Source organism: Phyllostomus discolor, chromosome 13, assembly GCF_004126475.2.
Source record: "Phyllostomus discolor isolate MPI-MPIP mPhyDis1 chromosome 13, mPhyDis1.pri.v3, whole genome shotgun sequence".
In the NCBI taxonomy this organism is placed as follows: Eukaryota; Metazoa; Chordata; class Mammalia; order Chiroptera; family Phyllostomidae; genus Phyllostomus; species Phyllostomus discolor.
Genome location: NC_040915.2, coordinates 56187707 through 56210415, shown reverse-complemented (window position 1 = coordinate 56210415; position 22709 = coordinate 56187707). Strand labels below are relative to the sequence as shown.

General features: G+C 43.9%; 1 protein-coding gene and 1 pseudogene across 1 annotated transcript in view; both read right to left on the bottom strand.

The window, feature by feature from the left end:
- The window catches only part of ZNRF3 (zinc and ring finger 3), a 139920-nt gene extending 129143 nt beyond the window's left edge, over positions 1–10777 (bottom strand). Inside the window, exon 1 of the mRNA XM_028527608.2 lies at positions 10195–10777. Coding sequence (XP_028383409.1) covers positions 10195–10503 — 309 coding nt within the window. The 5' untranslated portion in view covers positions 10504–10777. The remainder of the gene's footprint in view (positions 1–10194) is intronic.
- A 7800-nt stretch (positions 10778–18577) lies between these two features.
- LOC114509827 lies at positions 18578–19095 on the bottom strand (annotated as a pseudogene).
- Between the last annotated feature and the right edge of the window lie 3614 nt (positions 19096–22709).

The following is a 22709-nucleotide window of genomic DNA, read 5'->3' as shown; positions in this document are numbered from 1 at the left end:
ACAAGCCTTGGCAACCAGGATAACCTGAACAGCAAATGGCCTTCTGGGGCGGAATCCAGGGAAGGTGCTCCTAGCCGAGGGGATAAAACAAGATAATACAAGTGGAAGTGCTCTAGGGACCCTAAAGCACTGGGCACATGGAAGATTTTCTGGAACTCAGCCATCCAATGTAGGATGCCATTCTAGCAAGAGGAGCACGTGAAAGTGCTAAAAGACCTAAGTTCTAATCTCAGCTCCTCTTGTGTCTAAGGGCCTAAGGCCCTTGCTCACAGTTCCCTCACTTAAAAGGAGAGCTGAGCCACAGCATTTTCAGGGCGTCAGTCAATTCAAACAGTAACTAGTAGCCAACCAAGGAGCAAAAAGAGAGAAGGGACAAAGATCTTAACGAAGGTGCAGGCCAAATGGCCCTGAGACTTGAGCCTTCAAGAAGAACAAGAGTAAAAAGAGTACCCTGGTCACATCAGGTCCAGTCAGGCCTTTCCCAGTAGCATAACTTGAGGCTCATGGGGTCCCAAGTGTCATAACGCCACTAACGGAATTCAGACACACTGGCCAGCTGAGGAAGCTTTCAGCTTCAGATCTTTCAGAGACAGAGACGTGGCAAATCCCAATGCCTACAAGGGGCAGATGCTGGTAAATGTAATTACCAGTGGGTGAAGTACACTGAAGCAACTGGACAAAGACTTGTGAACTGGAGGGCCCGTGTCCCATCTGAAGGGAACAGCTGCAACTTCCACGGGGCAGGCCCAGCTATTGCCCATGAGGGAATGTGGGCTCACTATTGCCAGACTTTTAATTTTTCGAGAGGAGCCAAAGCCCCAGACTTTTATGTAACACTTCTACATTTTTAAGGGATCAAACCATGAAGTCATTTTCAGCCCAGGGACCTGCCGCCGTTTAAATGCAGCCCTGATAGTCTGGTAGGTGGTTCTATCTGCATCTCTGCCTACCACAGACTGACAGCGTCACTCCAAATGGAGAGGACAGATTTAAACCGCCTTTCCAAAACCAGCCTGCTCATAAGCAGACAGCCTGCACCCTGGGGAAGAGGCAGGACAGAAAGCAGAGAGTGCAGGAGCATCTTCCTGGGCAGTCTGCCTGCCCGGCAGTGTGCCGACCGCACAGCGGTCCCTTCAGTGAAGTCTTCGCTAGATCTCTGAGCACTGCCATCTGCCTGGACAGCCACTGTGTCCCTACCCAGAACACAACAGCAGCTTACTGCTCATGAGTTGTGCTCAGACACATCTACAAGGGAGGTTCCAGATATCACGCCAGGGACCTTCCCTTCTACGTGGACATTACTCATGGCAAAGGGAAAAGCCAGGATTTAGTATTTACTAAATGACTGGAATATACAGACTTTTATTTTTATAAAGTTGCTTTTTGGTTCTGATTGTTTTTAAGAAACAGATGCAAACCCACTGTGAGCAGGAGTGTGTGGGAACGTACCTATGCCAATCTGGTACAGGTATGTGAATTAGAGCCACTTTTCTGCAGCCCAAGCAGGCAACAGGTAGTAGGAACATTAAAAATGTTTACATCCATTGACCCAGTGGTTCTAATTCTAGAAGGTCATCCTATGAAAATAACCAAGGGATAGAGAAAGGATATTCTTCACATCATTACTTATAATAACGAAAAACAAGTAGATGTTACACAGACACTAAATAAGTATCAGAGCATTTAGTAAGAGGAAAATGCTCAAGGTGGATGAAGGGTTAAAAACACCATGCTATGTTTTTACCAATTTTCTTTAAAATCCTTCCCAGTTCAAGAAAGAAAAAAAATGTTATAAGAAAATACAAAAGGTTAACAGAGGTTATCTGTAGATAGTGGGATTGATTTTCTTTTTCATACTTTTCTGTATTTTCCAATAAGCATGCATTATTTTCATAATTAAAACACAAGCCATAGCTCCGACTGATGTGGCTCAGTTGGCTGAGGGTTGCTCTGCAAAGCGGAAGATCGCTGGTTTGATTCCCAGTCAGGGACCTGCATCAGGGCAAGGTGTGCCTGGGGTGCAGGTTTGGCTCCCTGTCATGGTGCGTACGGGAGGCAACGGATCGATGTTTCTCTCCCTTTCTTTCTCCCTTCCCTTCCTCTCTAAAAGTAAATAAAATCTTTTATAAAAATTAAAAATAAATAAAACATAAGTTATAGGTGAATTATTTTTAAAGGGAGATCTTGGCTCCAATTAGAAGAAACTGAATCTATTCTAATATCTCTGCCTAATTTTACCAAAAATACACCTAGGTCTCAGGCCAGCAGGTCAGTAAGTTTTGGCTTCAGGTGACCTAAATTCAATCCTAGCTCTGTGGCCTTGCTAAGCTTACTTAGACTCTAAGCCTCAGTTTCCTCTGGGGCAAAATTGTCCGTATTTGTACGGGAGAAATCACAGAAATAACATCTGAAAAACACACTTCATGGGGGCATAAGAGCTATGTTCCTTCTCTAGGCTGTATCCACAGTAGGATACAAATTACTTGAATTAAGTCTAAGTAAAAACTCAAGTTTTATTCAAATTCTTACAGCACTAGGTGGGACCTTATACAAAATCAACTGACTACGACCTCCAGTCTTTTATTTTACAAATGCAACAGCTTCTGCACTAGGAGGCCACAAGTTCCCATTCCAACATGCATTTTCACATCAAATTTCTAGGGTCATGAAAGTCTGTTATCACTGAATCGACTCTGCACATTGAGTTTCTAAACAACCATATCACACTGGCTACTAGGGAGAGAACAGGATTAATATTGTCTTACAACACATCTTAAGGGTAATAAAAATAAAATGCTCTTCCTTGAACCAAAATGGGTCAGCTGACCTCATTCTCTGTACACTATCATGAGTCAACAGAGCCGCTAAAAGTCATGTTTTAAAACATCTCATTCAAGTACAAATGGAACAAAGAACCTCTACTCTTTGCATCCTCCCTATACTGTCTGACAGGTATAAAGGCATGTCTCCACAAAGGGGTTATCATCTTCAACCTCAAAGGTAGGTAAAAATGAGTTGGAAGAGGCCAGGAGGTGCAAATCCAGGTACTATGTCATTAAAGACATGTTTCTTCAGAATGGGTTGCCCAGGCCTAAACTTAGCTCCCTGGGCCAGGTGCTCCCCACCCCCTCCGGTATCCTATGAATGTGGTCTCCCGGACAGCACTGTGGTTCACATGCTGTCTGTCCCTATACTCAGCTGCCTGCGGCCAGGGACAGCGCCTTACTCATCCCCACCTGCTGCCTCGCCTCGCACAGCGTCTGGCAGACAGAAGGCAGCACTGAGTGCCTGCCTACCAAGGAATGCAGCACCCATAATAAGTTTTAACAGCCAGGAGGATGAAAAGAGCAGGGAGAATCCACAGCTTTAGGTTCTCAACAACCTTTTAAATCAAATAGGGAATGAACACGAGACATGACCTCTTTGGAGAAAGCCATGCAGAAACCAAAATGGCTCTTAACAAGTCAGCCACAACAAGGTGGTGTGTCTCACACCAGAAATTCCTTTAAATGCCAGAACACTACAGACGTTCTAACTTTCCTAACAGAAAAAAAAAAAAAAAAAAGGAAGTACCATCGAGTGACAGCTGGATACTTCAAATCACTGATTCCTCTTCCTAGACTTATCAGATTGGCTCCTCATGGAAAAACACAAGTTAGAATGAGACTTCTGTGATTAAAAAAGAAGAAGAAGGGAAGGAAGGAAGGAAGGAAGGAAGGAAGGAAGGAAGGAAGGAAGGAAAGAAGGGAGGGAGGGGGGAGGGGAGGGGAGGAAAGGGAAGGGAAGGGAAGGAGGGAAATAAATCTCTGTAAGGGTAGTTTTTCTGTTAAAGTTACACACTCATTTCTTCGTCAGTCCGTCTTCCCCATCTTCTCATTTGAAGCAGAAGAAAGTGCCAGAAAAACAGAAATGGCTTAGAATCAGTCACACCTGAATTTGAATCTCAGCCTTACATCCCACTTAGTCAGTGATTTGGACAAATAACTTTACCTTTCCAAGCTTGGTTTCCTCAACCTGGGGCATGTCATCTGCTTCGCAGGTTAAATGCAGACAAAGGAATAGGATTATTGTCTAACTGATATGCTATACACCTGAAACTAATACAAAATAATGTTGAATGTAAACTGTAATTGAAAAAAATAAAAATAATTTTTAAAAAATCATGAACAAAAAGCACTGTGCACAGTGTCTGGCATATAGGAAGCATCAGTAGCCATTTTTAAAAGTCTGATAGATGGTAAAACAGAGCAACTCAAAATCTAAATTAGAGGAGAGAAGGAGTTGCTTAAACCCAATGCACAATTTACCGAGAACGGGCTCTCCCCAGTTATATACCTGATCACAAAGCACACTTCGACATCTGCTCTTCCCCCATACGCTCAGCTGAGGTGCAGCTGGGGTGACAGAAAGGCTCCAAAGCCTAGGAGCCAGGAGACCTGAATGTGAATTCAGGTTCACCTCTGCCTTGCCACCTGGCCCTGGGCAAGGTGCTTCATTTCTTTGGACCTCAGTCTCCTCACCTAATACATTAGAGGGCTGAATCTGGTTTTTCTGATTATCAGAAGTGATTTAAATGTCACTTTTGTCATGAACTCTAAATCCATTCTACAGACTTGAGGAAACGCCATCCAGGAGCAAAGTTTTCCCATGGCATATATTCAAGTTAAGGATGATTTTGAATACCCAACCTTTCAAAGTGACTCCCAGGGACGTTATGGCTTGGCCATGAACTACTCTTCATGTTATGTCCATCCATAACAGCTGTCCACATTAGAGCTCTGTCAATATTCAGTATTTTATCAAACAAGGACCACCTTCAGACCTTTATAATGCCAGGTGTTCTTCCCCTCATATCTATCTATCTATCCGTCTCTCTCTCTCTCTCTCTCTCCCACACACACACACACACACACACACACATCACTCTGATACAACTTTGCATAATACCAGTGACTGTACCAGAACCAGAGAGAGGTCTACTCTTTCCATCTAATCCAGCACGTTTCAGGAAATAACGACCAAATAAAAAGAGAGCCCAAAAATGTATAAACCTAAGCAAACGAAATTGTTCTCACCAATTAACCCAAACCCATGAAGACCCACTGCCTGCCTGGTGGCAACCCTAAACCCATCGTTCATCCACTAAGCATCTAGTGTCTGATAAGTCGCAGGCACTGGGGACCCAGGGGTAAATCCAGGGATGGGCAAAAACAAACAGATGCAAACCCACAGAGCCCAGGTCCACAGGGAAGGTGTGAGAAGTTGCTCTTAAGTCACGGCAACACTGACAGATGCTCCACTTCATTTTCCAATGCACGGTGAAAGGGAACAATTTACACACTGCTCTCCTGCATCAAATTGCTGCCTTTCTGCACTTCACCATCTAAGTACAGGAAATTCTTTGAATGACTATTTTCTCACTTCTCCCATGGACGATGCATTTAACTAGTACCAGACAGATGCAGAGGAGAGAGGTTAATCCATTATAGACAATGGATGCCTTAGGGGCTAAGGGCTCAATTCTGTGAGCAACCCCGGTTGGGTAGGATTATAATTCATCCATACACATCTGTCCTTCTAAGAAAGAGACAGTGAACTCCAGAAGACAACAGCATTACAGTGTCTGCTATAGACTAGGGCTTTGGTAAACCTCTACCAAATAAATATGCATGATGGCAGCATGCAAACCTGGAGATGACAACTTCTCTACAATTCTTGCCAGCCTGAGCCTGACATCACTCCACTCAAATTCTTACTAATGGACTATTGAATGACAGGTACTAGATAGTGACTCCTTTTTCCCTCTTGGGAGGAGGGGCATAACAGAACCCTCCAAGAGGCAAAACTGTCTCTCTGCAGGGAAATAAAAGTGCACACATACAAGATTGTATGCATAATTTCAGGGGTTCACGTGCCATCACTGGAAGTCTGTGACCTTCAGGTTAAGAACCCTTATACTAAACTGTTAGAAAGTTAGACTTGAGTTAATGTCAAAATCCTAACTGGCCAAATCTATTTATTTGGCAAAAATAAGAACAAATGAGCCAAACCGACCTGGGTTTAGTCCAGGTTTTGTCATTTGCTAGCTGTGTGAGAATGGAAAAGTCAAAGTGCCTTTCTTGGCCTCAGTTTCCTCATCTGCAAAATGGGTTAACAGTAGTTGCTAATTCCATATTAATGTCAAGATGAGACAAGCAAACATGTGGCATGCTTGCCACAGTGCCCCATACACAATAAATGCCCATAAATGGAATAAATGCCACCACCTTCCCTTTAGTCTACAGACTCCACACTTACCTCCCATTCCCATCTTCATCTCCACTAAGAACTCTATTAGTAACTCCCATGAGATCTCAGGAGAAAAGACAGAAAATAAGAGCCCCTAAGATCACAAAACATGGTCCTAATATTTTCTCCCCCAATCGAATGCTTGATTTTAATCTATGAAGGTCCTTCTGACAAGACAGTCAGCAATCCCTTTCTGCATAAGTCCAGATCAGCTGTCAGCACACAATTGTTTTATTAGGCCAAGTCCGTTTTTAGAGGCAGGCCTATTAAGTTAACTTAAAATGGAGATGAAAAGGACGTGTTTGATCCAATGCTAAACTGCAGAAACGCACTGACAGGGAAACAAGGCAGAAGAGTTAGTTTCCTAAAATTATTCTCTGTGATATCCTTAGTTAACATTGGATTTTTAAGGACCTTACTTAGCCTTTCTAACCCACCTTCCAGCTCTTCTCCCAACCCTCATAGCTAAAGGTACCATATTAGTTCCTAATGTTTTCAGTTCTTCTCTGATTTCAAGACCATTCAACACTTAACCCAGGATCCAGAAAGGTGGATTTTAAAGTTACACAAAACCTACCATTCAGATTCCTTCTACAAATGAATTTCTCAAGCATTTCTAAATATTTGAGTTCGAGAGAAAGAAAGAGAGAGAGAGAGAAAGAATTTCCACTTTAAAACAATCTTTCATCTCTAGTGATGCAAATTTTCTTTGTTTAACAAATCCACATACCACTAGCCAGTGTTTAATCGGACCTTTATTTAACATCACTAACCATGTGAGTTGCACAGCCAAGTCTGAAAGTTTCAGATAATAATCTCATTAATAGCAACAAATTTGTTCAAAGATGAAATATGTATCAATGTGTCTAAGAACCCTGTAAAGCTCCACACTTCAGAGCTCCAGGAAAAATGTAATTAATTCCTCTAGCATTCACACTGCATGCCTGACACTCTTATAAGCAAATGGGCTTTGATGTTGCATGAAAAAGACAATAAAAGTAATTAACAGCATTTCATATCCACACATTGTTTTCACAACTTTCACAGATGATGTCAAAAAAAAAAAAATTGTTCTCTGTGCTAACAGAGCACACTGTGACCTTGGGAAAGTTATTTAAGTCTAAAATGCACACGAAGAGAACCAAGAATCCTGTGACTAATCCCAAGATTTGAATTACTCTCTCTCAAACACAGACTTCTTAACCAGGCCTCCCCCTACCCTAAACCGTGAAAATGACTGAACAGGTACTTTATAAGTATCTGGGCAAACCAGACTATGATAAGGTATCTACTGTATAAACACACACACACACACACACACACACACCCTTCATTGCATATAATGAGAAGGGATATCAGTAATACAAACCAATTTTGTATTTTAGAATTCTTAAAAGAGAGAGACTCCCAAACAGGTTTTTTCTCCCCTAAACCATGAACAGTGGCTACTAAACCCCACTGGAAATAGCAAAAGCAACACTCTAGTGCTACTATTTAGGTTTACTTGTAGAATATGAACTCTGCTCTGAAGACCAGAAAGTATTCAATAGCAAATCCTGCAGAGGTTTTTTAAAGATAAAAAGGTAAAATAAAAGGAGGCTTGAAAAGTTCAACAAGGGCACTTAGAAAACGTGATTAATCTGAAGCTGAACACCAATTTGTTTCTTCTGCATTATCATTTCTCACGCAAAAAGTTACGTTCCCTCTTGGTAGTCCGAAAAAAACATTAGTTTCCTCACAAAAACCTTCTCCAGGGCTGACAGGGGCTACACCAGTTCCTTAAATTGGGTAGTGCATTCGAAGAACTAATAAAAGCATGCCAGCCTCTGTGCCCACACAGTCCTGAAAGCCACACTGCACTCCGGTGCACAGAAAGGCGCAGTGACTAGGTTCCCACAATAAAGTTATTAAAGGTACAGACTGAGAACACCAAGAAATGACTATTCAAACAACTCAGATAAACTCACTAATATTACTGCAGTTATAAAGGAATTAAGGACACCTATTAGTGATTGCTTAACAGGTAAATTTATTAAATACCCTTTAAGTCATTTTTCTTTACTTAGCAGTTGTTCACTTATTATTATTTAGTTAGTTAGTTAGTTAGTTTTGCCTAAGCTAATGGACTACAAAGAGTTAGATAAGCACTTCAAAAAGTTTCAAGAGAATGGATACCTTTGGCTAAATTCACACATTATCTCCCTACTCACAGGGATAAAATAGTTACAAATGGTGTGTTTAAACTGCTAATTTTGTATTAAATGGGGAACCCAAGATTATCTCCAAGGCACAGCACTACTCATAATGGATAGCTCGCCAAACTACCATGGAGAAAGTGCAGGTTAAAACACTGCAGATAAAAATCGCAAACTTCAAAAGTCTCCTTCAAAAAGTGAAGAGTGTGTTAAAACATCTTTTCTCTTGGGAGGCCGTAAATCAAACATTTCTAAAGCCATCAGGGCATAGTGGAATCCTCAAAGAGAAACAAGGAGTCACAAATAGCAAGCTCTAAGATTCAGACTTGTCTTCAAGGCTGCGACTGAAATGTGTAGGAATCTTCAGCAGACCATCGTCTCTAAAGCCTATAAATTAAAGACCATAATTATAACATTATTAAAGGAAAACATCCCAAAGCCTTTAACATATGTAGTCACGGGACTCAAACAACATGTGTTTCCCCTTCTATTTACCACGCAGAAGTTTAAGACGGGAATAAGAACCCTGTAAGACAATGCTGCTAATTAATCGTCCAGCAGAGGCGCCTCCCCAGCTTTGTGAAGACACGCCTCTAAGGAGCCAAGCTGCACAGCTCCCTGTCCTATCCACACGGAGCTTTGAGTCTGCACCAGAGAGGGGGAAAGGTAGAGGCTGCTACGCAGTCATTCCATCCAGTCCCCTTCTCTTCATTCATAGCTTATTCAATAGCAAAGCGCAAAGGCCCGAAGCTTGGGCCCTGCAGCCATCCCCATCACCCGAAAAGGTTCAAAAACAAGCCAACCATTTCAAATCGCCCCATCTGAGGCATGCATATTAACCACCATAAGAGCGCTGGCCGTCCACCAGCAAGTTGATTAAATCATAGCCAAGGAAGCAGGAAGGCATCTCTACCCAGCTCACCCACCATCCGCGGAGGCTTGAGCTCAGCTTGAAGCTCTCCCTACCAAGCTTACTTTGAAATGCAGACCTCTTTCACGTGGAGCAAAGTGAAGGCCCTGTCAGCGAGAGACCCTGTCTCCCTAATCCCAGGCCCTCCTTAGAAGTCCTTGGCCCTGGAGCAAGCAGGCTGTCTTCCTCCCACCCTCTGTATCGGAGGCACGGAGGCACGCAGAGAGGACTGCGTTCCACGGTCACTCCAGGGCACTCCTCCTCGGCCAGCTCCCCCTGCCTGCTGCTGCTCGTCCACAGTCCTGAACAGGATCAGCCCCCAGGTGAGGCGGGCGGCAGGTTCCAGGGAAGAGCCTGATTGTACTCCCCCTCAGACAAACCGGGCTGCTCCCAGAACGAACATGCATGGATGGAAAGCAAAGCCTGCTACCTGAAATGAGCCACCCCATCCTCCATCACTCATCTTTCCGAAGTTGGCACTCAACAGGTAGTTCCCGGGACTTCCACCTGAGGCGAACCAAAATGCCCAACCCGCCCAAGGAGGCCGCCCCAACGTGGGTGCCCAGACCCGAGGTTCTCCTCACTGCCCCCAGACTCACAGGAGGCCGAGACCCCACGTGCGCTGGCCCCCAGCTTTGGCGCCCCGGAGGCCGCGTCCCGCCCGCCCTCCCGCCAGGGAGGGATGCCGCTGGCCTCCTTGCCGCCCCTCCCGCCCGCCAGCCCGCGGCGGGGTCGGCGGGCGCAGCCCCCGGAGCCATCTTGTGGCGACGGTGGCGCGGGGCCCGAGCGGCGGGCAGCTACCTGCACGATCTCGCCCTCCGCGCTGAGCGTGGCTCCGGCCCGCGAGAAGCGGCCCGTGAGGCCGGTGGTGTAGGTGGTGTAGTCTCCGCTCGGGCTCGACTCGAACAGCACCACCTCCACGAACGCCGTCTCCTTGGCCCGCGCCGCGCCGGGCCCCGCGGCCGCCAGCAGCAGCCCGAGCAGCAGCGGCAGCGGCGGAGGCGGCGGCAGGCGGTGGCTGCAGGGGCTGCAGGGGCTGCGGGGGCCGCGGGGGCGGCGGCGGCGACGGCGGCCCGGGGCCCCTGGGCGCCCGCCCGAGCGTGGCCTCATGGTCCTGCGGCAGGAGGGCGCGGAGGGCGGGCGCGGCCGGGCATAGTCGCGGGCCGGCGGAGGACCGAGTGCGGGCGGACGCCTCACAGCCCCATCGCGGCGGCGGCGGCGGCGGCGGCGGCAGCAGCGGCTTTGTGGGTCGCAGGCTCGGCTCCGCTCCCCCGGCCGTCGCGCCGCGGCCCTTTCATCTGCTCCACGTGAGGGGTTATCCCCGCCCCAACAGCGTCGTGACCCGCTCTCCCCTCCCTCCCGGCGCTCGACCGCCGCGGCCTCCCGGGGGAGCGGGAAGGCGGAGCGGGCGCGCCTGCGGCGGGGGGCGGGGCCCGGCGGCTGGACACGCCCCCGACCTCGCTCCGCCCCGGCCTGTGCTCCACCCTGTTTCCCCAGCTCCGCCCCCCGACTGCACTCCACCCCATTGTTCTTGCCCCGCCTACCGTCTTGCCCCGCCTATTGTCCTCGCTCCGCCCCCTCACCCTCGCTCCGCCCCCACATTCACGCTCCGCCCCTTCATCCCCGCCCCTGCAGCACTTGGCCTTCAGCGGCAAACATTTCTCTTCGCGGTTGACAGAGTTAGGCGGGAATGGGATTTGCATCCTGTTCTGGCGATGTGCGTACCCTCCGGAGGCCCCACGCCGCCTGCTCCGGTACAGTAGTTAGGAGAGCCTTGTCCTTCCCGGTTCCCACACCCCAATCCACAGTTCCCCGGAGCGGGGCGCCTGCACCTGGCCCTCCACCCTCATCCCCACCTCCAGGATCAAATGGGAAAGGCCCTGGAGGTCAGGGGCCGATTTTACCTTAGCCATTCTGGCACGTGTCAGGTTCCTGCACCGGTGTCGTTTAGACAGTTAATCTCAACGGGGTGGGGCGGAGCCATTTATCCATTTGGATTTTAATGGGGTTCATTTTTATGCAGCCTCGGAGACTATAACTCAAACATCCCCCTGGAGAAGTTCTGAAACCGAGTCTTACCTTGAACAGAAGGCCAGAGGATTCCAACACATCACCTTTTTTATGCACAGATTGATGGCTGCCAAATTAATGTACCGAAGACATGTGCTACAGGGCCTAGAAGTTCCCAGTTACCAGAAGATAAATTTTCAGTTCCCTGCCCCTCTTTGGGACGTGCCATACTTCCTTCCTCATCTAGTCCTCTATCAGAATGAAACCCTTCCTTTAAAATTCAGTTTCAATTCCCACTTCCTCTGTGGAGTCTTGCTTCATCCAACAGAATGGCTTTGTTCAGATATTCGCAAATATTTGATTAGGATGATCTGCTTCTACTTGCTACCACATACAAAATATGAAAAAGAGAAAGAAAGAAAAGAAAAGAAAGAAACTAATTGAGAATTCATCTTGGGTAAACAAGTTTACATTTTAAAGTAGAAAAAAAGATTTTCAAGATACAAAATAGAAAACACACTAAAAACCCACAGATCTGCACTGCCACATTTGTACCATCCTGAGCTTCTGCTAAGGACGGAGGTACCTGGGAAAGCGGGGATCTGTGTATGGTGGGTTTTTAGTTTTTCCAGAACCAAGCCTAATTAGTGCTAACTGAAGCTGGGCAACATCACTCCTGACAATTGTATCCCCCTAGGCCGCACAGTACAGTCTTTATTGGTGAGACCAACTCCTGCAGCCCATCCATGACACTTTGCACTATTTAAAATTCAAGGTCACCGTCAACTGATGAATGGATAAGCCAATGTGGTATATCCATAAAATGGAATATTATTTGTCAAGAAATGAAGTACTGACACATTGATGAACCTTGAAAGCATTATGCCCTGAAAAAAGCCAGTCACAAAGTGCCTTGTACTGTGTGATTCTGTTTATACAAAATGTCCAGAATAGGCATATCCACAGAGACAGAAAGTAGATTAGTGATTGCCAGGGGGTGGGGGAAGGAGGAATGGGTAGTGACTGCTAATGGGTTTCTTTTGGGGGGTGATGAAAATGTTCTAGAATTAGATAATGGTGATGTTTGTACAACTCTGTAAGCATACTAAAAACCACTGAATTGTATTAAAATTGAATTAAATTGTATTAAATTGAATTAAAGTGGTAAATCACTTTAAAAGAGTGAATTTAATAGTATGTCAATTATATCTCAATATAGTTGTTAAAAATTTCAAAGTCATTAGTGGTATTTTCATGCAATCATGTACACATACATGTACACAGAATACTTTGTAAGGAGATCCTCAGCTTAGTTCAAATATCACACCTTTAGCAAGACCTGCCCAGGCTATTCTACTTAAAATGGCAATGCACAGAGTCCCTGACTCCCAACCTCCCTCAGCCTGCCCCATTTACCCTCTCTCCCCCCACCCCTGCTATGGCATTTATTACCGTCTTACATACTAAATAATTTGTCTACTTATTTTTGTCTCTCCTCCACGTCCCACAACATACTTGCCACAGAACAAACTCCATAATGGCTGGGATCTTGTCTTGTTCACCAACTTAGGCCAAGGCTCCTTGGCCCAGAGTAGGCACTCAAAAAATATTTTTGCATGAATTAATGGCTAAATGACTTAGCAATAAGCTTATCCTCATGTATCCTTTCCATTTTTGCAGACATTTGGGACAGCTTGTTAACTAACAGCTGCTTAGGAACACTGGGTTTCATGGGACCAAAATAAATTCTGAATGTGGAGAACAGTCCTTTCCACAGTGACTTCAATGAAAACTGGGACTTCAATGAAAACCCAGATAAGGGTGAAAAAAAAAAACAGGTTTCAATTTCTAAAACTCTGCTTCAAGAAAGATATGGTTAATAAGACACAGCCCAGCAACACAAAGGTAACATGATTCATCTCTCAGCAGTATAAAGCTGTATAGAAATGAAGGTATTTACTGAGTAATGAAATTTCACCAAAATCTGGCAGGCAGTAAAGGGAGATGGAAAAGAACTTCAAATAAAAGATAAGACCCATTGGATAGAAGCAAGGACTGGATAAGCGAGCTGGATCAAGTGATACAAGTGATACAAGTGAAGAAAAGTAATGCACTTTCATTATCTTTCATGACATATCCCTAGCAGACCATATTGAGTAGAACTTATCTTGTTCCTTTCCCTATTTATCAGACTCCAATGAAAATAACCAACAACAGGTACATCAGCACCAGTTAAAACTGCCAGACCTTTGGCAAATCTCATTGACTTAGGCCAAAAACCACACAAGGCTTCAGGAAATTTTCTGCCATCAAAGTTCTATTTATAGGACCAAATAGAAAAGGTCAGGGATTTCAAGTCTTTAAACATATGCTTTAGCCCTGGCTGGTGTGGCTCAGTAGATTGAGTGCTGGCCTGCAAACCAAAGGGTCGCCAGTTCGATTCCCAGTCAGGGCACATGCCTGGGTTGTGGGCCAGGTCCCCAGGTGGGAGCCTGTGAGAGGCAACTACACATTCATGTTTCTCACCCTCTCTTTCTCCCCCCCTCCCTTTTCTCTGAAAAATAAATAGATAAATAAAATCTTTCAAAAAATTGAACATATGCTTTTGTACCTAAAGAGACTATGTGTATATCTGTACTAAATAAAAACAGACATGGATATTCAGTGAAGTATTGTTTTTAATAACAAACAGCCTAAATGCCCACCATTAGCAGATTAAATAAATTATGGTACAGCCATTTAATATATGATGGAACACATATTAAATAGCCATTAAGAATGAAGAAGCACTCTATGAACATACACAGAATGGTCTCCAATGCACACTGCGCAGTGAAAAAGATGTGCATACGGAATGCTGCGATGGGGTTGGGGTGGGAAGGAGACGGCATATGTGGGAAGTTTGCAAACATTAACTATGTGTGAAGGAGGCATAAGAAATGAGTAAATGGCTGTCTCTGGGTGACGGGAGGTAGGGAAAGGACAGAGACCTCCGACGGAGACCTACTTTTCACTGTATATCCTTTGTATCTGTTGAATTTGCCCCATGTGCATATATTACCTACTCAAAGGTAGTAAAATAAAATCAATAGGCTAATCTGCTAAATAAATCAACAGATGATAATATTAGTTCTCTATGCAAAAGCATATGCATTCAATAAACATTGAATACCTACTATGAGACATTGGAATACAAAAAGGAATTGGCCTGTAGTTATGAAAGATATTAGCTTGGGGGAATCTAAGTAATAGGTACACAGGACTACCCTGTAATATTTTTGCAACTTCTTCCAATTATTTACAACTAGAAACTAAGTTTTTAAAACATGGATTAGCCGATCCCTGTGTTCAAGTAGTTTTCTTCCTTTTTCCCCTCCTTCCTTTTTTCCTTCCTTTCTTCTGCAAATATTTTTTACTGTATGGGACGGTTAGAAGTCATAAAGGAGGACAAACAATATACTTTAACTTTTCGCAAAAGATTTTAAGAGTTTGAATTTCATTTTGCTTCTTTCAGATGATTCAAACTTAAGACATGGTAGCATTCTTCCACAGTATTTATATCTATTTCTGGAAACTTTCATTTATTGTATTTAAACATCATATAATTCTCTTGAAAGGTACAATAGATGTAATACGGACAAGTAGCGGCAGTTCTTTCAAAACTCTTAGAAGTGTCTCTTCCGCCTTTGAAGTATACCATCAATCTATGTCTGCTTTACCCTTGAGGCAGAGACCAATCTGGGCCCCGATTCATCAGTGATTTAAACTCTGCTTCAACCTGTTCCTGCTTTGCAATGGCCACCCAACCAGGAGTCACAAACTCAAACAAAGCTCCAGGGGTCAGGCAGGGAATGTGACTGAGTGAGGTGGGCCAGGTGTAAGCAAAAATAACTAGCAAGTAAGATGTTAAATAACGAAGGTGCCTCGGGCAGGAACACCCTTAGGAGTGTTGGCCTGGGAACACACAGCTAGCCCAGAGGGCCGATAAGCACATTGTTGTTCTTGGGAACATGGGCCCATGATTCATAGATCTTCTGATTTGTTCAAAAGAACCAAAAATTCAGGTACATTTGTGGTGCCTCCTGGTTTTTTAATGTTTGTAATAGATTTTAAAGATTTGTATTGTGTGGGGCCAAATAAATACATCTACAGGCCATTTTCTGGCCAAAAGGCACAGAAGAAAAGTCTGATTCTGAATGGATGAGGTCATAAAACTATCACTTCTAGACTATCAAGGTGGAAGAAGAGACAGAAACTGCAAGATCTACCCTGGCTGGTGCAGCTCAGTGGACTGAGTGCCGGCCTGTGAACCAAAGTGTTGCCAGTTCGATTCCCAATCAGGGCACATGCCTGGGTTGCAGGCCAGCTCCCCAGTAGAAGACACGCAAGGGGCAGCCACACATTGATGTTTCTCTCCCTCTCTTTCTCCCCCACTTCCCCTCTGTCTAAAAAAATAGGTAAATAAAATCTTAAAAAAAAAAGGAACCACATGCCTATTTGACCAAGAAAGGTCGATAGTGGATGAGGGGTCAGTAGAGCTTTGAAACAGTAAGTCGGGTTGCTTTTACACTGGTTATACCTCTATTTGAAGATAAGAAAAAGAACTGAGAGAAAATACTAGAAGAAAATAATGACCAGTCACTTGCTGTTGTACAACTGTATAGGACAGATTGGCTGAGCACAGCAGTGAGTTAAAGAGGACAAAAAAGAGTGAGTTGGGTGAGAGTGTGGAAATGTATATACACTCCATTCACCCTGGGGGAGAGCAACATCACTTTGCAGGGAGATGATAATAAACAGGAATTGTTGACTCAGCATCCTTTCCTTGTGAGTAAAACTATCCCTTCCTGGCCCATGCTAGCTCTCTGTCACTCACAGAGCTCATCTCCTCATAGGTGGGAATGTGATCTTGAATGGCCAATCAGAGTAATCCACTCCCCTAGCTACAATGATTGGCTCAGAGGTAGGCATGTCACCAAATCAAAACCAATTAGTCTTCCCTAAAATTTGATCTACTGAAAACTGCGGGAGAGGTCTGTATTCCGTAGGATCTCTGTAAGGATCATGTAAATTTAAGTTGTTTCTGGATATTTTCCCTAACTACACAGAAAATAGTGCTGCTGTAAGAGAAGACAGAAAAGCAGAGAACAAATAAAATGAGACAAGAAGGAATGTACTACTGTATTCTTTGAGTCCATGGATCCATCCTTATCACAAAGACTCCTAACAAATACCACAATAAAGCTGAACTAGTTCAATCATCGCTGTAGCAACACTAGGAAGCACACGCATGCGTACTCCATAAAACCAGAGAAACTCTGAGATGAAAGTAAGTCAAGAAAACCAAATTTGGGTAAAAGCAATTGAGTCAAACACTAGTTTCATCTTGAGGTCTTTAATATATATGCCCCCCCCCCAATTTTTTGCAAATCAAGAAAAATGAGAAAATATTCCAAAGCAAAAGAACTAAAAGAAATGTGCAATACATTAAGTAATTGGGTGAACAAATGAATGAATCCTCAGACTAGAGTTTCTTATTTCATTTTGAGAACACTTAGAAGAAGTAATTTATTACATGGAAAACAACAAAACTGTAACATTCAAATATGACATGGAATTCAGAGAAGCCTCACATCTGATTGCTGAAAGACACCTTAAAGGTTGTTGTTTTTGTTTGGTGAGAAAACCAAGACCTAAAGCCCACAAACTAGTAGATCAATACAAATTATGCAGTGCAGCCTCCCCAGCTGCCTATACCTTCTCATTTGTACACAGATGATATCTGGCAATAATTAAACACTGAGCACAGATGTGATGTGGAAGGAAGATAAACCACAAGTTCGCTTTATCTGTGTGTGTGTGTGTGTTTGGGGTCACTGGCTGGCAGCAGCCCACCTTCTCCCACCCTGGTCAGCTAGAGCCTTGAGGATCTTGGAAGCCACAGCCACCAGGTCCCAAGAAGTTAACAAGCCCTTTCCAAGAACAGCTGTGAGAATGGCCTTACTTCTACGGCTCTCACATTTTCCATTACTCTGGGCATCTTCTCCCTTTCCATTTAAGATAGAAGAAAGAAAAGAAAAATCAAGAAGCAAGAACCTGAAATGAAACAGTACTGAGTATGAAGTTTGAAAGATGCCCAAGAATTGATGATGCAGAGTGGGACCTGGGGCAACTCCTCCGGAGGACAAGTGAGCAAAATCTATCAGATTTCAGAATTCTCCATCTTTGGATCCAACAAACCCACTAATGTAAATTTATTCTACAGATACTTCTACACCTCCATGAAAAGATTTATTTACAAGGGACCTTCATTTTAGCACCATTGACAGAAGCCAAAAAGTGGAAGAGCATGTGGGTGGGGGTGGAGATGAGCCGAGATCAGCGTGTGTTGATAATTACTGCAGCTGGGTGTTGGACATGTGGAACCCCACTGTACCATTCTCTTTCATATATGTTTGAAATTTTCCATGATAAAACATTTAAATGTTTAAAGCATATGCCCATTAACAGGATATTCTGCAACAGTTAAAAATTAAATAGACCTAGCCCTGGCTGGTGTGACTCAGTAGACTGAGCACCAGCCTGTAAACTGAGAGGTTGCTGGTTCAATTCCCAGTCAGGCCACATGCCTGGGTTGTGGGTCAGGTCTCCAGTTGGGGGTGTGCAAGAAGAAATAGATCCGTGTTTCTCTCCCTCTCCTTCTCCCTCCCTTCCCCTGTCTCTAAAATTAAACGAATTAAATCTTTTAAAAAATTAAGTAAACCTATATGTGCTACTACAGCAAGAGTTCTAAGATATATTGCTCCATACAACACACAAGGTATATAACAACATAGATAGTATATTTCCAATTTATTTTTCTCTCTGAACCTCAGGCTTACAGAATTAGATTAGTCATGGAACACACATCTTGGTCCATGTATGGAAAGCTTTTATTTATTTAGTTAATTACTTTTAATAATGTAATAATACCCATGATCCTACCATTCAAAATGAAAACTAGGACCTTAAAACCTAACTGCAATAAGACATGTACCATAGGTTAAGAGAAGCACTTTTTTTTTTAACTCTTTAAAAATAGATTTTATTTACTTATTTGAGAGGGGGGAGAGGGAGAAAAAGGTGAGAACCATAGACATGTGAGAGAAACATTCATTAGTTGGCTTCCCTTTGCATCTTGACCAGGGACTGAACCTGCAACCCAACCATGTCCCCCAACCCAGAATCCTTTGCTTTGCCAGAGGGCCCCCAAACAAGCCACATAGTCAGGGTTGTTATTTATCAGTAAGTGTAAATCCTGGAGGGGCACAGCATTGCACGGATTCTGTGTCCAATGGCCTTAGCAGGAAGGTTGCTTCGGAATGTAGCACGCACCAGCCACTGTTTCCATGAGCACAAGTTACCTTTGCCCAGATGACTCTGGTTTTGTTTGGTTTACCACCAGGAGTCACTGTGTTGTTCTTTGCTTTGCACACATAAGCACATCTTTTTCCTAGATAGAATTCAGTTTCATCTCGAGCATAAACGCCTTCAATTTTAAGAAGAGCCATGTGCTCCCTCTGGTTCCAGAGACCCCATTTATAGCCAGCAAAAATGGCCTTGGACCACAGCCTTCCAGACATATTTGTTGTTGCAGAAGTTCTGTTCCTGGCAGGCACTACAGGATTCAAGATGACGAAAAAGAAAAAAAAGAAGAGAAGCACTTTTTAAAAATTATATTTTATTGATTATGCTATTGTAGTTGTCTCAATTTTCCCCCTTTGCCCCACCCCCTCAGGCAATCCCCACACCATTGTTCCTGTTCATGGGTCATGCTTGTAAGTTCTTGGCTACTCCATTTCCTATACTGTACTTTACATCCCCATGGCTATTCTGTAACTACCAATTTATACTTCTTAATCCCCTCACCTCTTCACCCATTCCCATATACCCACCTTCCATCTGGCAACCATCGAAATGCTCTCTGTTCCCATGATTCTTCTCTGTTCTTATTTGCTTAGTTTCTTAGATTCAGTTGTTGATAAGTATGTATTTATTGCCATTTTATTGTTCATAGTTTTGGTTTTCTTTTTCATAAATAAGTCCCTTTAACATTTCATAAAATAATGGTTTGGTGACGATGAACTCTTTTAGCTTTTTCTTGTCTGGGAAACCCTTTATCAGCCCTTCAATTCTAAATAATAGCTTTGCTGGGTACAATAATCTTGGCTGTAGGTCCCCACTTTTCATGACTTTGAATACTTCTTGCCAATCCCTTCTAGCTTTCAAAGTTTCTTTTGAGAAATCAGCTGACAGTCCTGTGGGAACTCCCCTGTAGGGAACCAACTTCTTTTCTCTGGCTGCTTTTAAGATTCTCTCTTTGCCTTTAACCTTTGGAATTTTCATTATGATGTGCCTTGGAGTGAGTTTCTTTGCTCCATCTTGTTTGGGACTCTGTGCTTCCTGGATTTGCATGTCTATTTCCTTCACCAAATTAAGGAATTTTTCTTTCATTATTTTTTCAGGTAGATTTCCAATTTCTTGCTCTTTCTCTTCTCCTTCTGGCACCCCCATGATGTGAATGTTGGACCTCTTGAAGTTGTCCGAGGGGCTGCTTATACTATCCTCATTTTTTTAATTCATTTTTCTTCTTATTGTTCTGATTGATCGTTTTTCCCTTCTGTATGTTTCAAATCATTGATCTGATTCTTGGCTCCATCCACTCTACAGTTGTGTCCCTGTAAATTGTCCTTTATTTCAATTAGTGTATCCTTCATTCCTGACTGGGTCTTTTTTATGCTGTTAAGGTCCTCACTAAGTTCCTTGAGCACCCTAATACCCAGTGTTTTGAACTCTGCATCTAATAGATTGCTTATCTCCATTTTGTTTAGTTCCTTTTTTAGACTTTTGATCTGTTCTTTCATTTAAGCCATGTTTCTTTGCCTCTTCATTTTGGCAGCCTCTCTGTGTTTATTTCTATATATTAGGTAGAGCTGCTATGATTCCCTGTCTTGCTACACGGCCTAATGTAGTAGGCATCCTATAGGATCCCGCGGCACAGCCTCCCCTATCACCCAAGCTGAGTTATTGAGGTGTGCTCCTTGTGTGGGCTGAGTACACCCTCCTCTTGGTGTTGAGCCTTGATTGCTGTTGGCAAGTCAATGTGAGGAATTTACCCAGGCCAGTTAGCTGCAAGCTCTGGCTATGACCATTGACCACCAAACTCTGCCCTCTGTGGAGAATCAGCTGTGCAGGGGCAGGGTGGGGCTATTCTGACATGGTCTGCAGCTGTCTGCTGGGTGCACAGGCTCTGCAGTTTCCTGGGTGGTGCAGGCCAAGGTCAGCCCCCACCTGTGTTCTGTCCTGTGGCCATACTGCATGAGCTATAAAGCAATCTGAGTGGCTGCTACTTGTGCTAGGTTTGGAGATTCCTAGGTGAAGCCAAGCTACTAATCTAGGCTATCTGCTGCTAGCGCCACACATTTAGCAAGAGATACAAGGGTCCATTTAGCAAGAGATACAAGTGCTGAGGATTGAGGGCTTACTAACACTGGATGTTGTTTCTTTGATAGCATTTAGGAAGTTATTAATCATGAGTCAAGATCAGCCATTCATATCCTGGGTGGGCCCATATGTTGGGTAGGACAAAGTCTCAGGGGATCTCCAAGGCAGGGCAAACAGTGTTAGCCAGGGTGATGGAGTCTCAGATATGACAGCCACCTGTTGGCTCTGTATAGGGAGGGTTCAGAAAAGGGACAATGGCCTCTACTTGCCTTTCTGTCTGGGAGAAAGCTGTCCCCCAGCTCCCACCTTGATGCCAGACACTTCAGTTCCTCCCTATAGGTCACTGGTGCCTTTCAAGCTGCTGCCCTAGTGCTGGAACTCAGAGGGAGTGAGTCTGAGTAAGTCCATGTGTGGGTTCTTTATGGGGAACTGCTTTGACTCAATCACCACTGGTTTTTGCAGCTTGAAGTTATGGGGACTTATCTTCCTGGCACTAGAACCCTGGGCGGGGGGCCTGGAGTGGGGCTGGGACTCCTCGCTTGAGAGATATCCCTCCCAAATTGTTATCTACCACATGTGGGTGAGAGGTTAGCCCATCCTGCATCTCCACCTCTCCTACCAGTCTGGATAGATATGGTTTCTTTAATGTTATAGTTTTCAGACTTCCATTCCACTCGATTTCTGATGTTCCTGAGTGATGGCTGTTCTACATTTCAGTTGTTATTTTGATGTGGTTGTGTGAGGAGGTGAGCCATTTTACCTATGCCACCATCTTGACCAGAATTCAAGAGAAGCAGTCTTCACAAGAGCAAACACTTAGAAATAGCCCAAATGCTCAACAAGAGAAGAATGAAATGAATAAACTCTGATGTACACGTATGATGAAATGTTATACACGAGTCAAAATGAGTGAACTTCAATGACTCATGACAATACAGATGAATATTAGCAATATAATATTACATGGACAAATAAAGATAGGCCCTAAAGATTATATTCATTATGATATCCTTTTATGAAGTTAAAAGCAGCTAAACTGAATAAATAAAAGTTGCAGGATTACATATAGGTGCAAATAAAGTATATAAACAGAAAGCAAAAGGTTCAAGACAATATATAACTCAAGGTGGGGAAGTAGGGTCTTGAGATGAGGAATCTTATAGTTAGGTGTTCCATGTTTGTAAAACAAAAACACACACATATATAAATATATATATATAAATACAATTTATATGTATATGAATGACACTCCTTCCCACCCCATCCCAGCCAAGGTACAGAAAAAACTATCACCGGAATTGTTTGAAAAAAAGGAAAATTGGAAATCTGGGATGACAGAGGTACTGAATGAATGGAATCCTCTCTAGCACAGTAACAGAAATCGAACTCAAACTGCCTTAAGGAGAAAGTGACATTTAATGGTTCATGTAACTGCAAGCCAAGGGTGCTTTCAGTTTCAGACCAAGCAGGATCCAAGGGCTCACAGTGATGTTATCAGGTAGTTTCTTTCTTTAGCTACCAACTCTGCTTTCCTCTCCGATGCCATTTTCTTCTGTCTCTACAAGGCAAGCGTTTCTCTTCCAGGCTTGTAGCATCCATGCTGCCAACACTCCCAGTGAAGAGAGCACTTTCCTTCAGACTCCAGCCCAAGTCCTGGGCTGACTCTCATTGGCCATTGTGGGTTTAGTAGACCTCACTGAATCAATCACTGTGGCCAGGGAGATGGAATGTGCTGATTGGTTAGACCCGGCTCAGCTGCCCCTCTGTGGAGCTAGGCAAATGGGTCAGTCCCTTCCAACCAGATGGACTAAGATTGGCCGGTG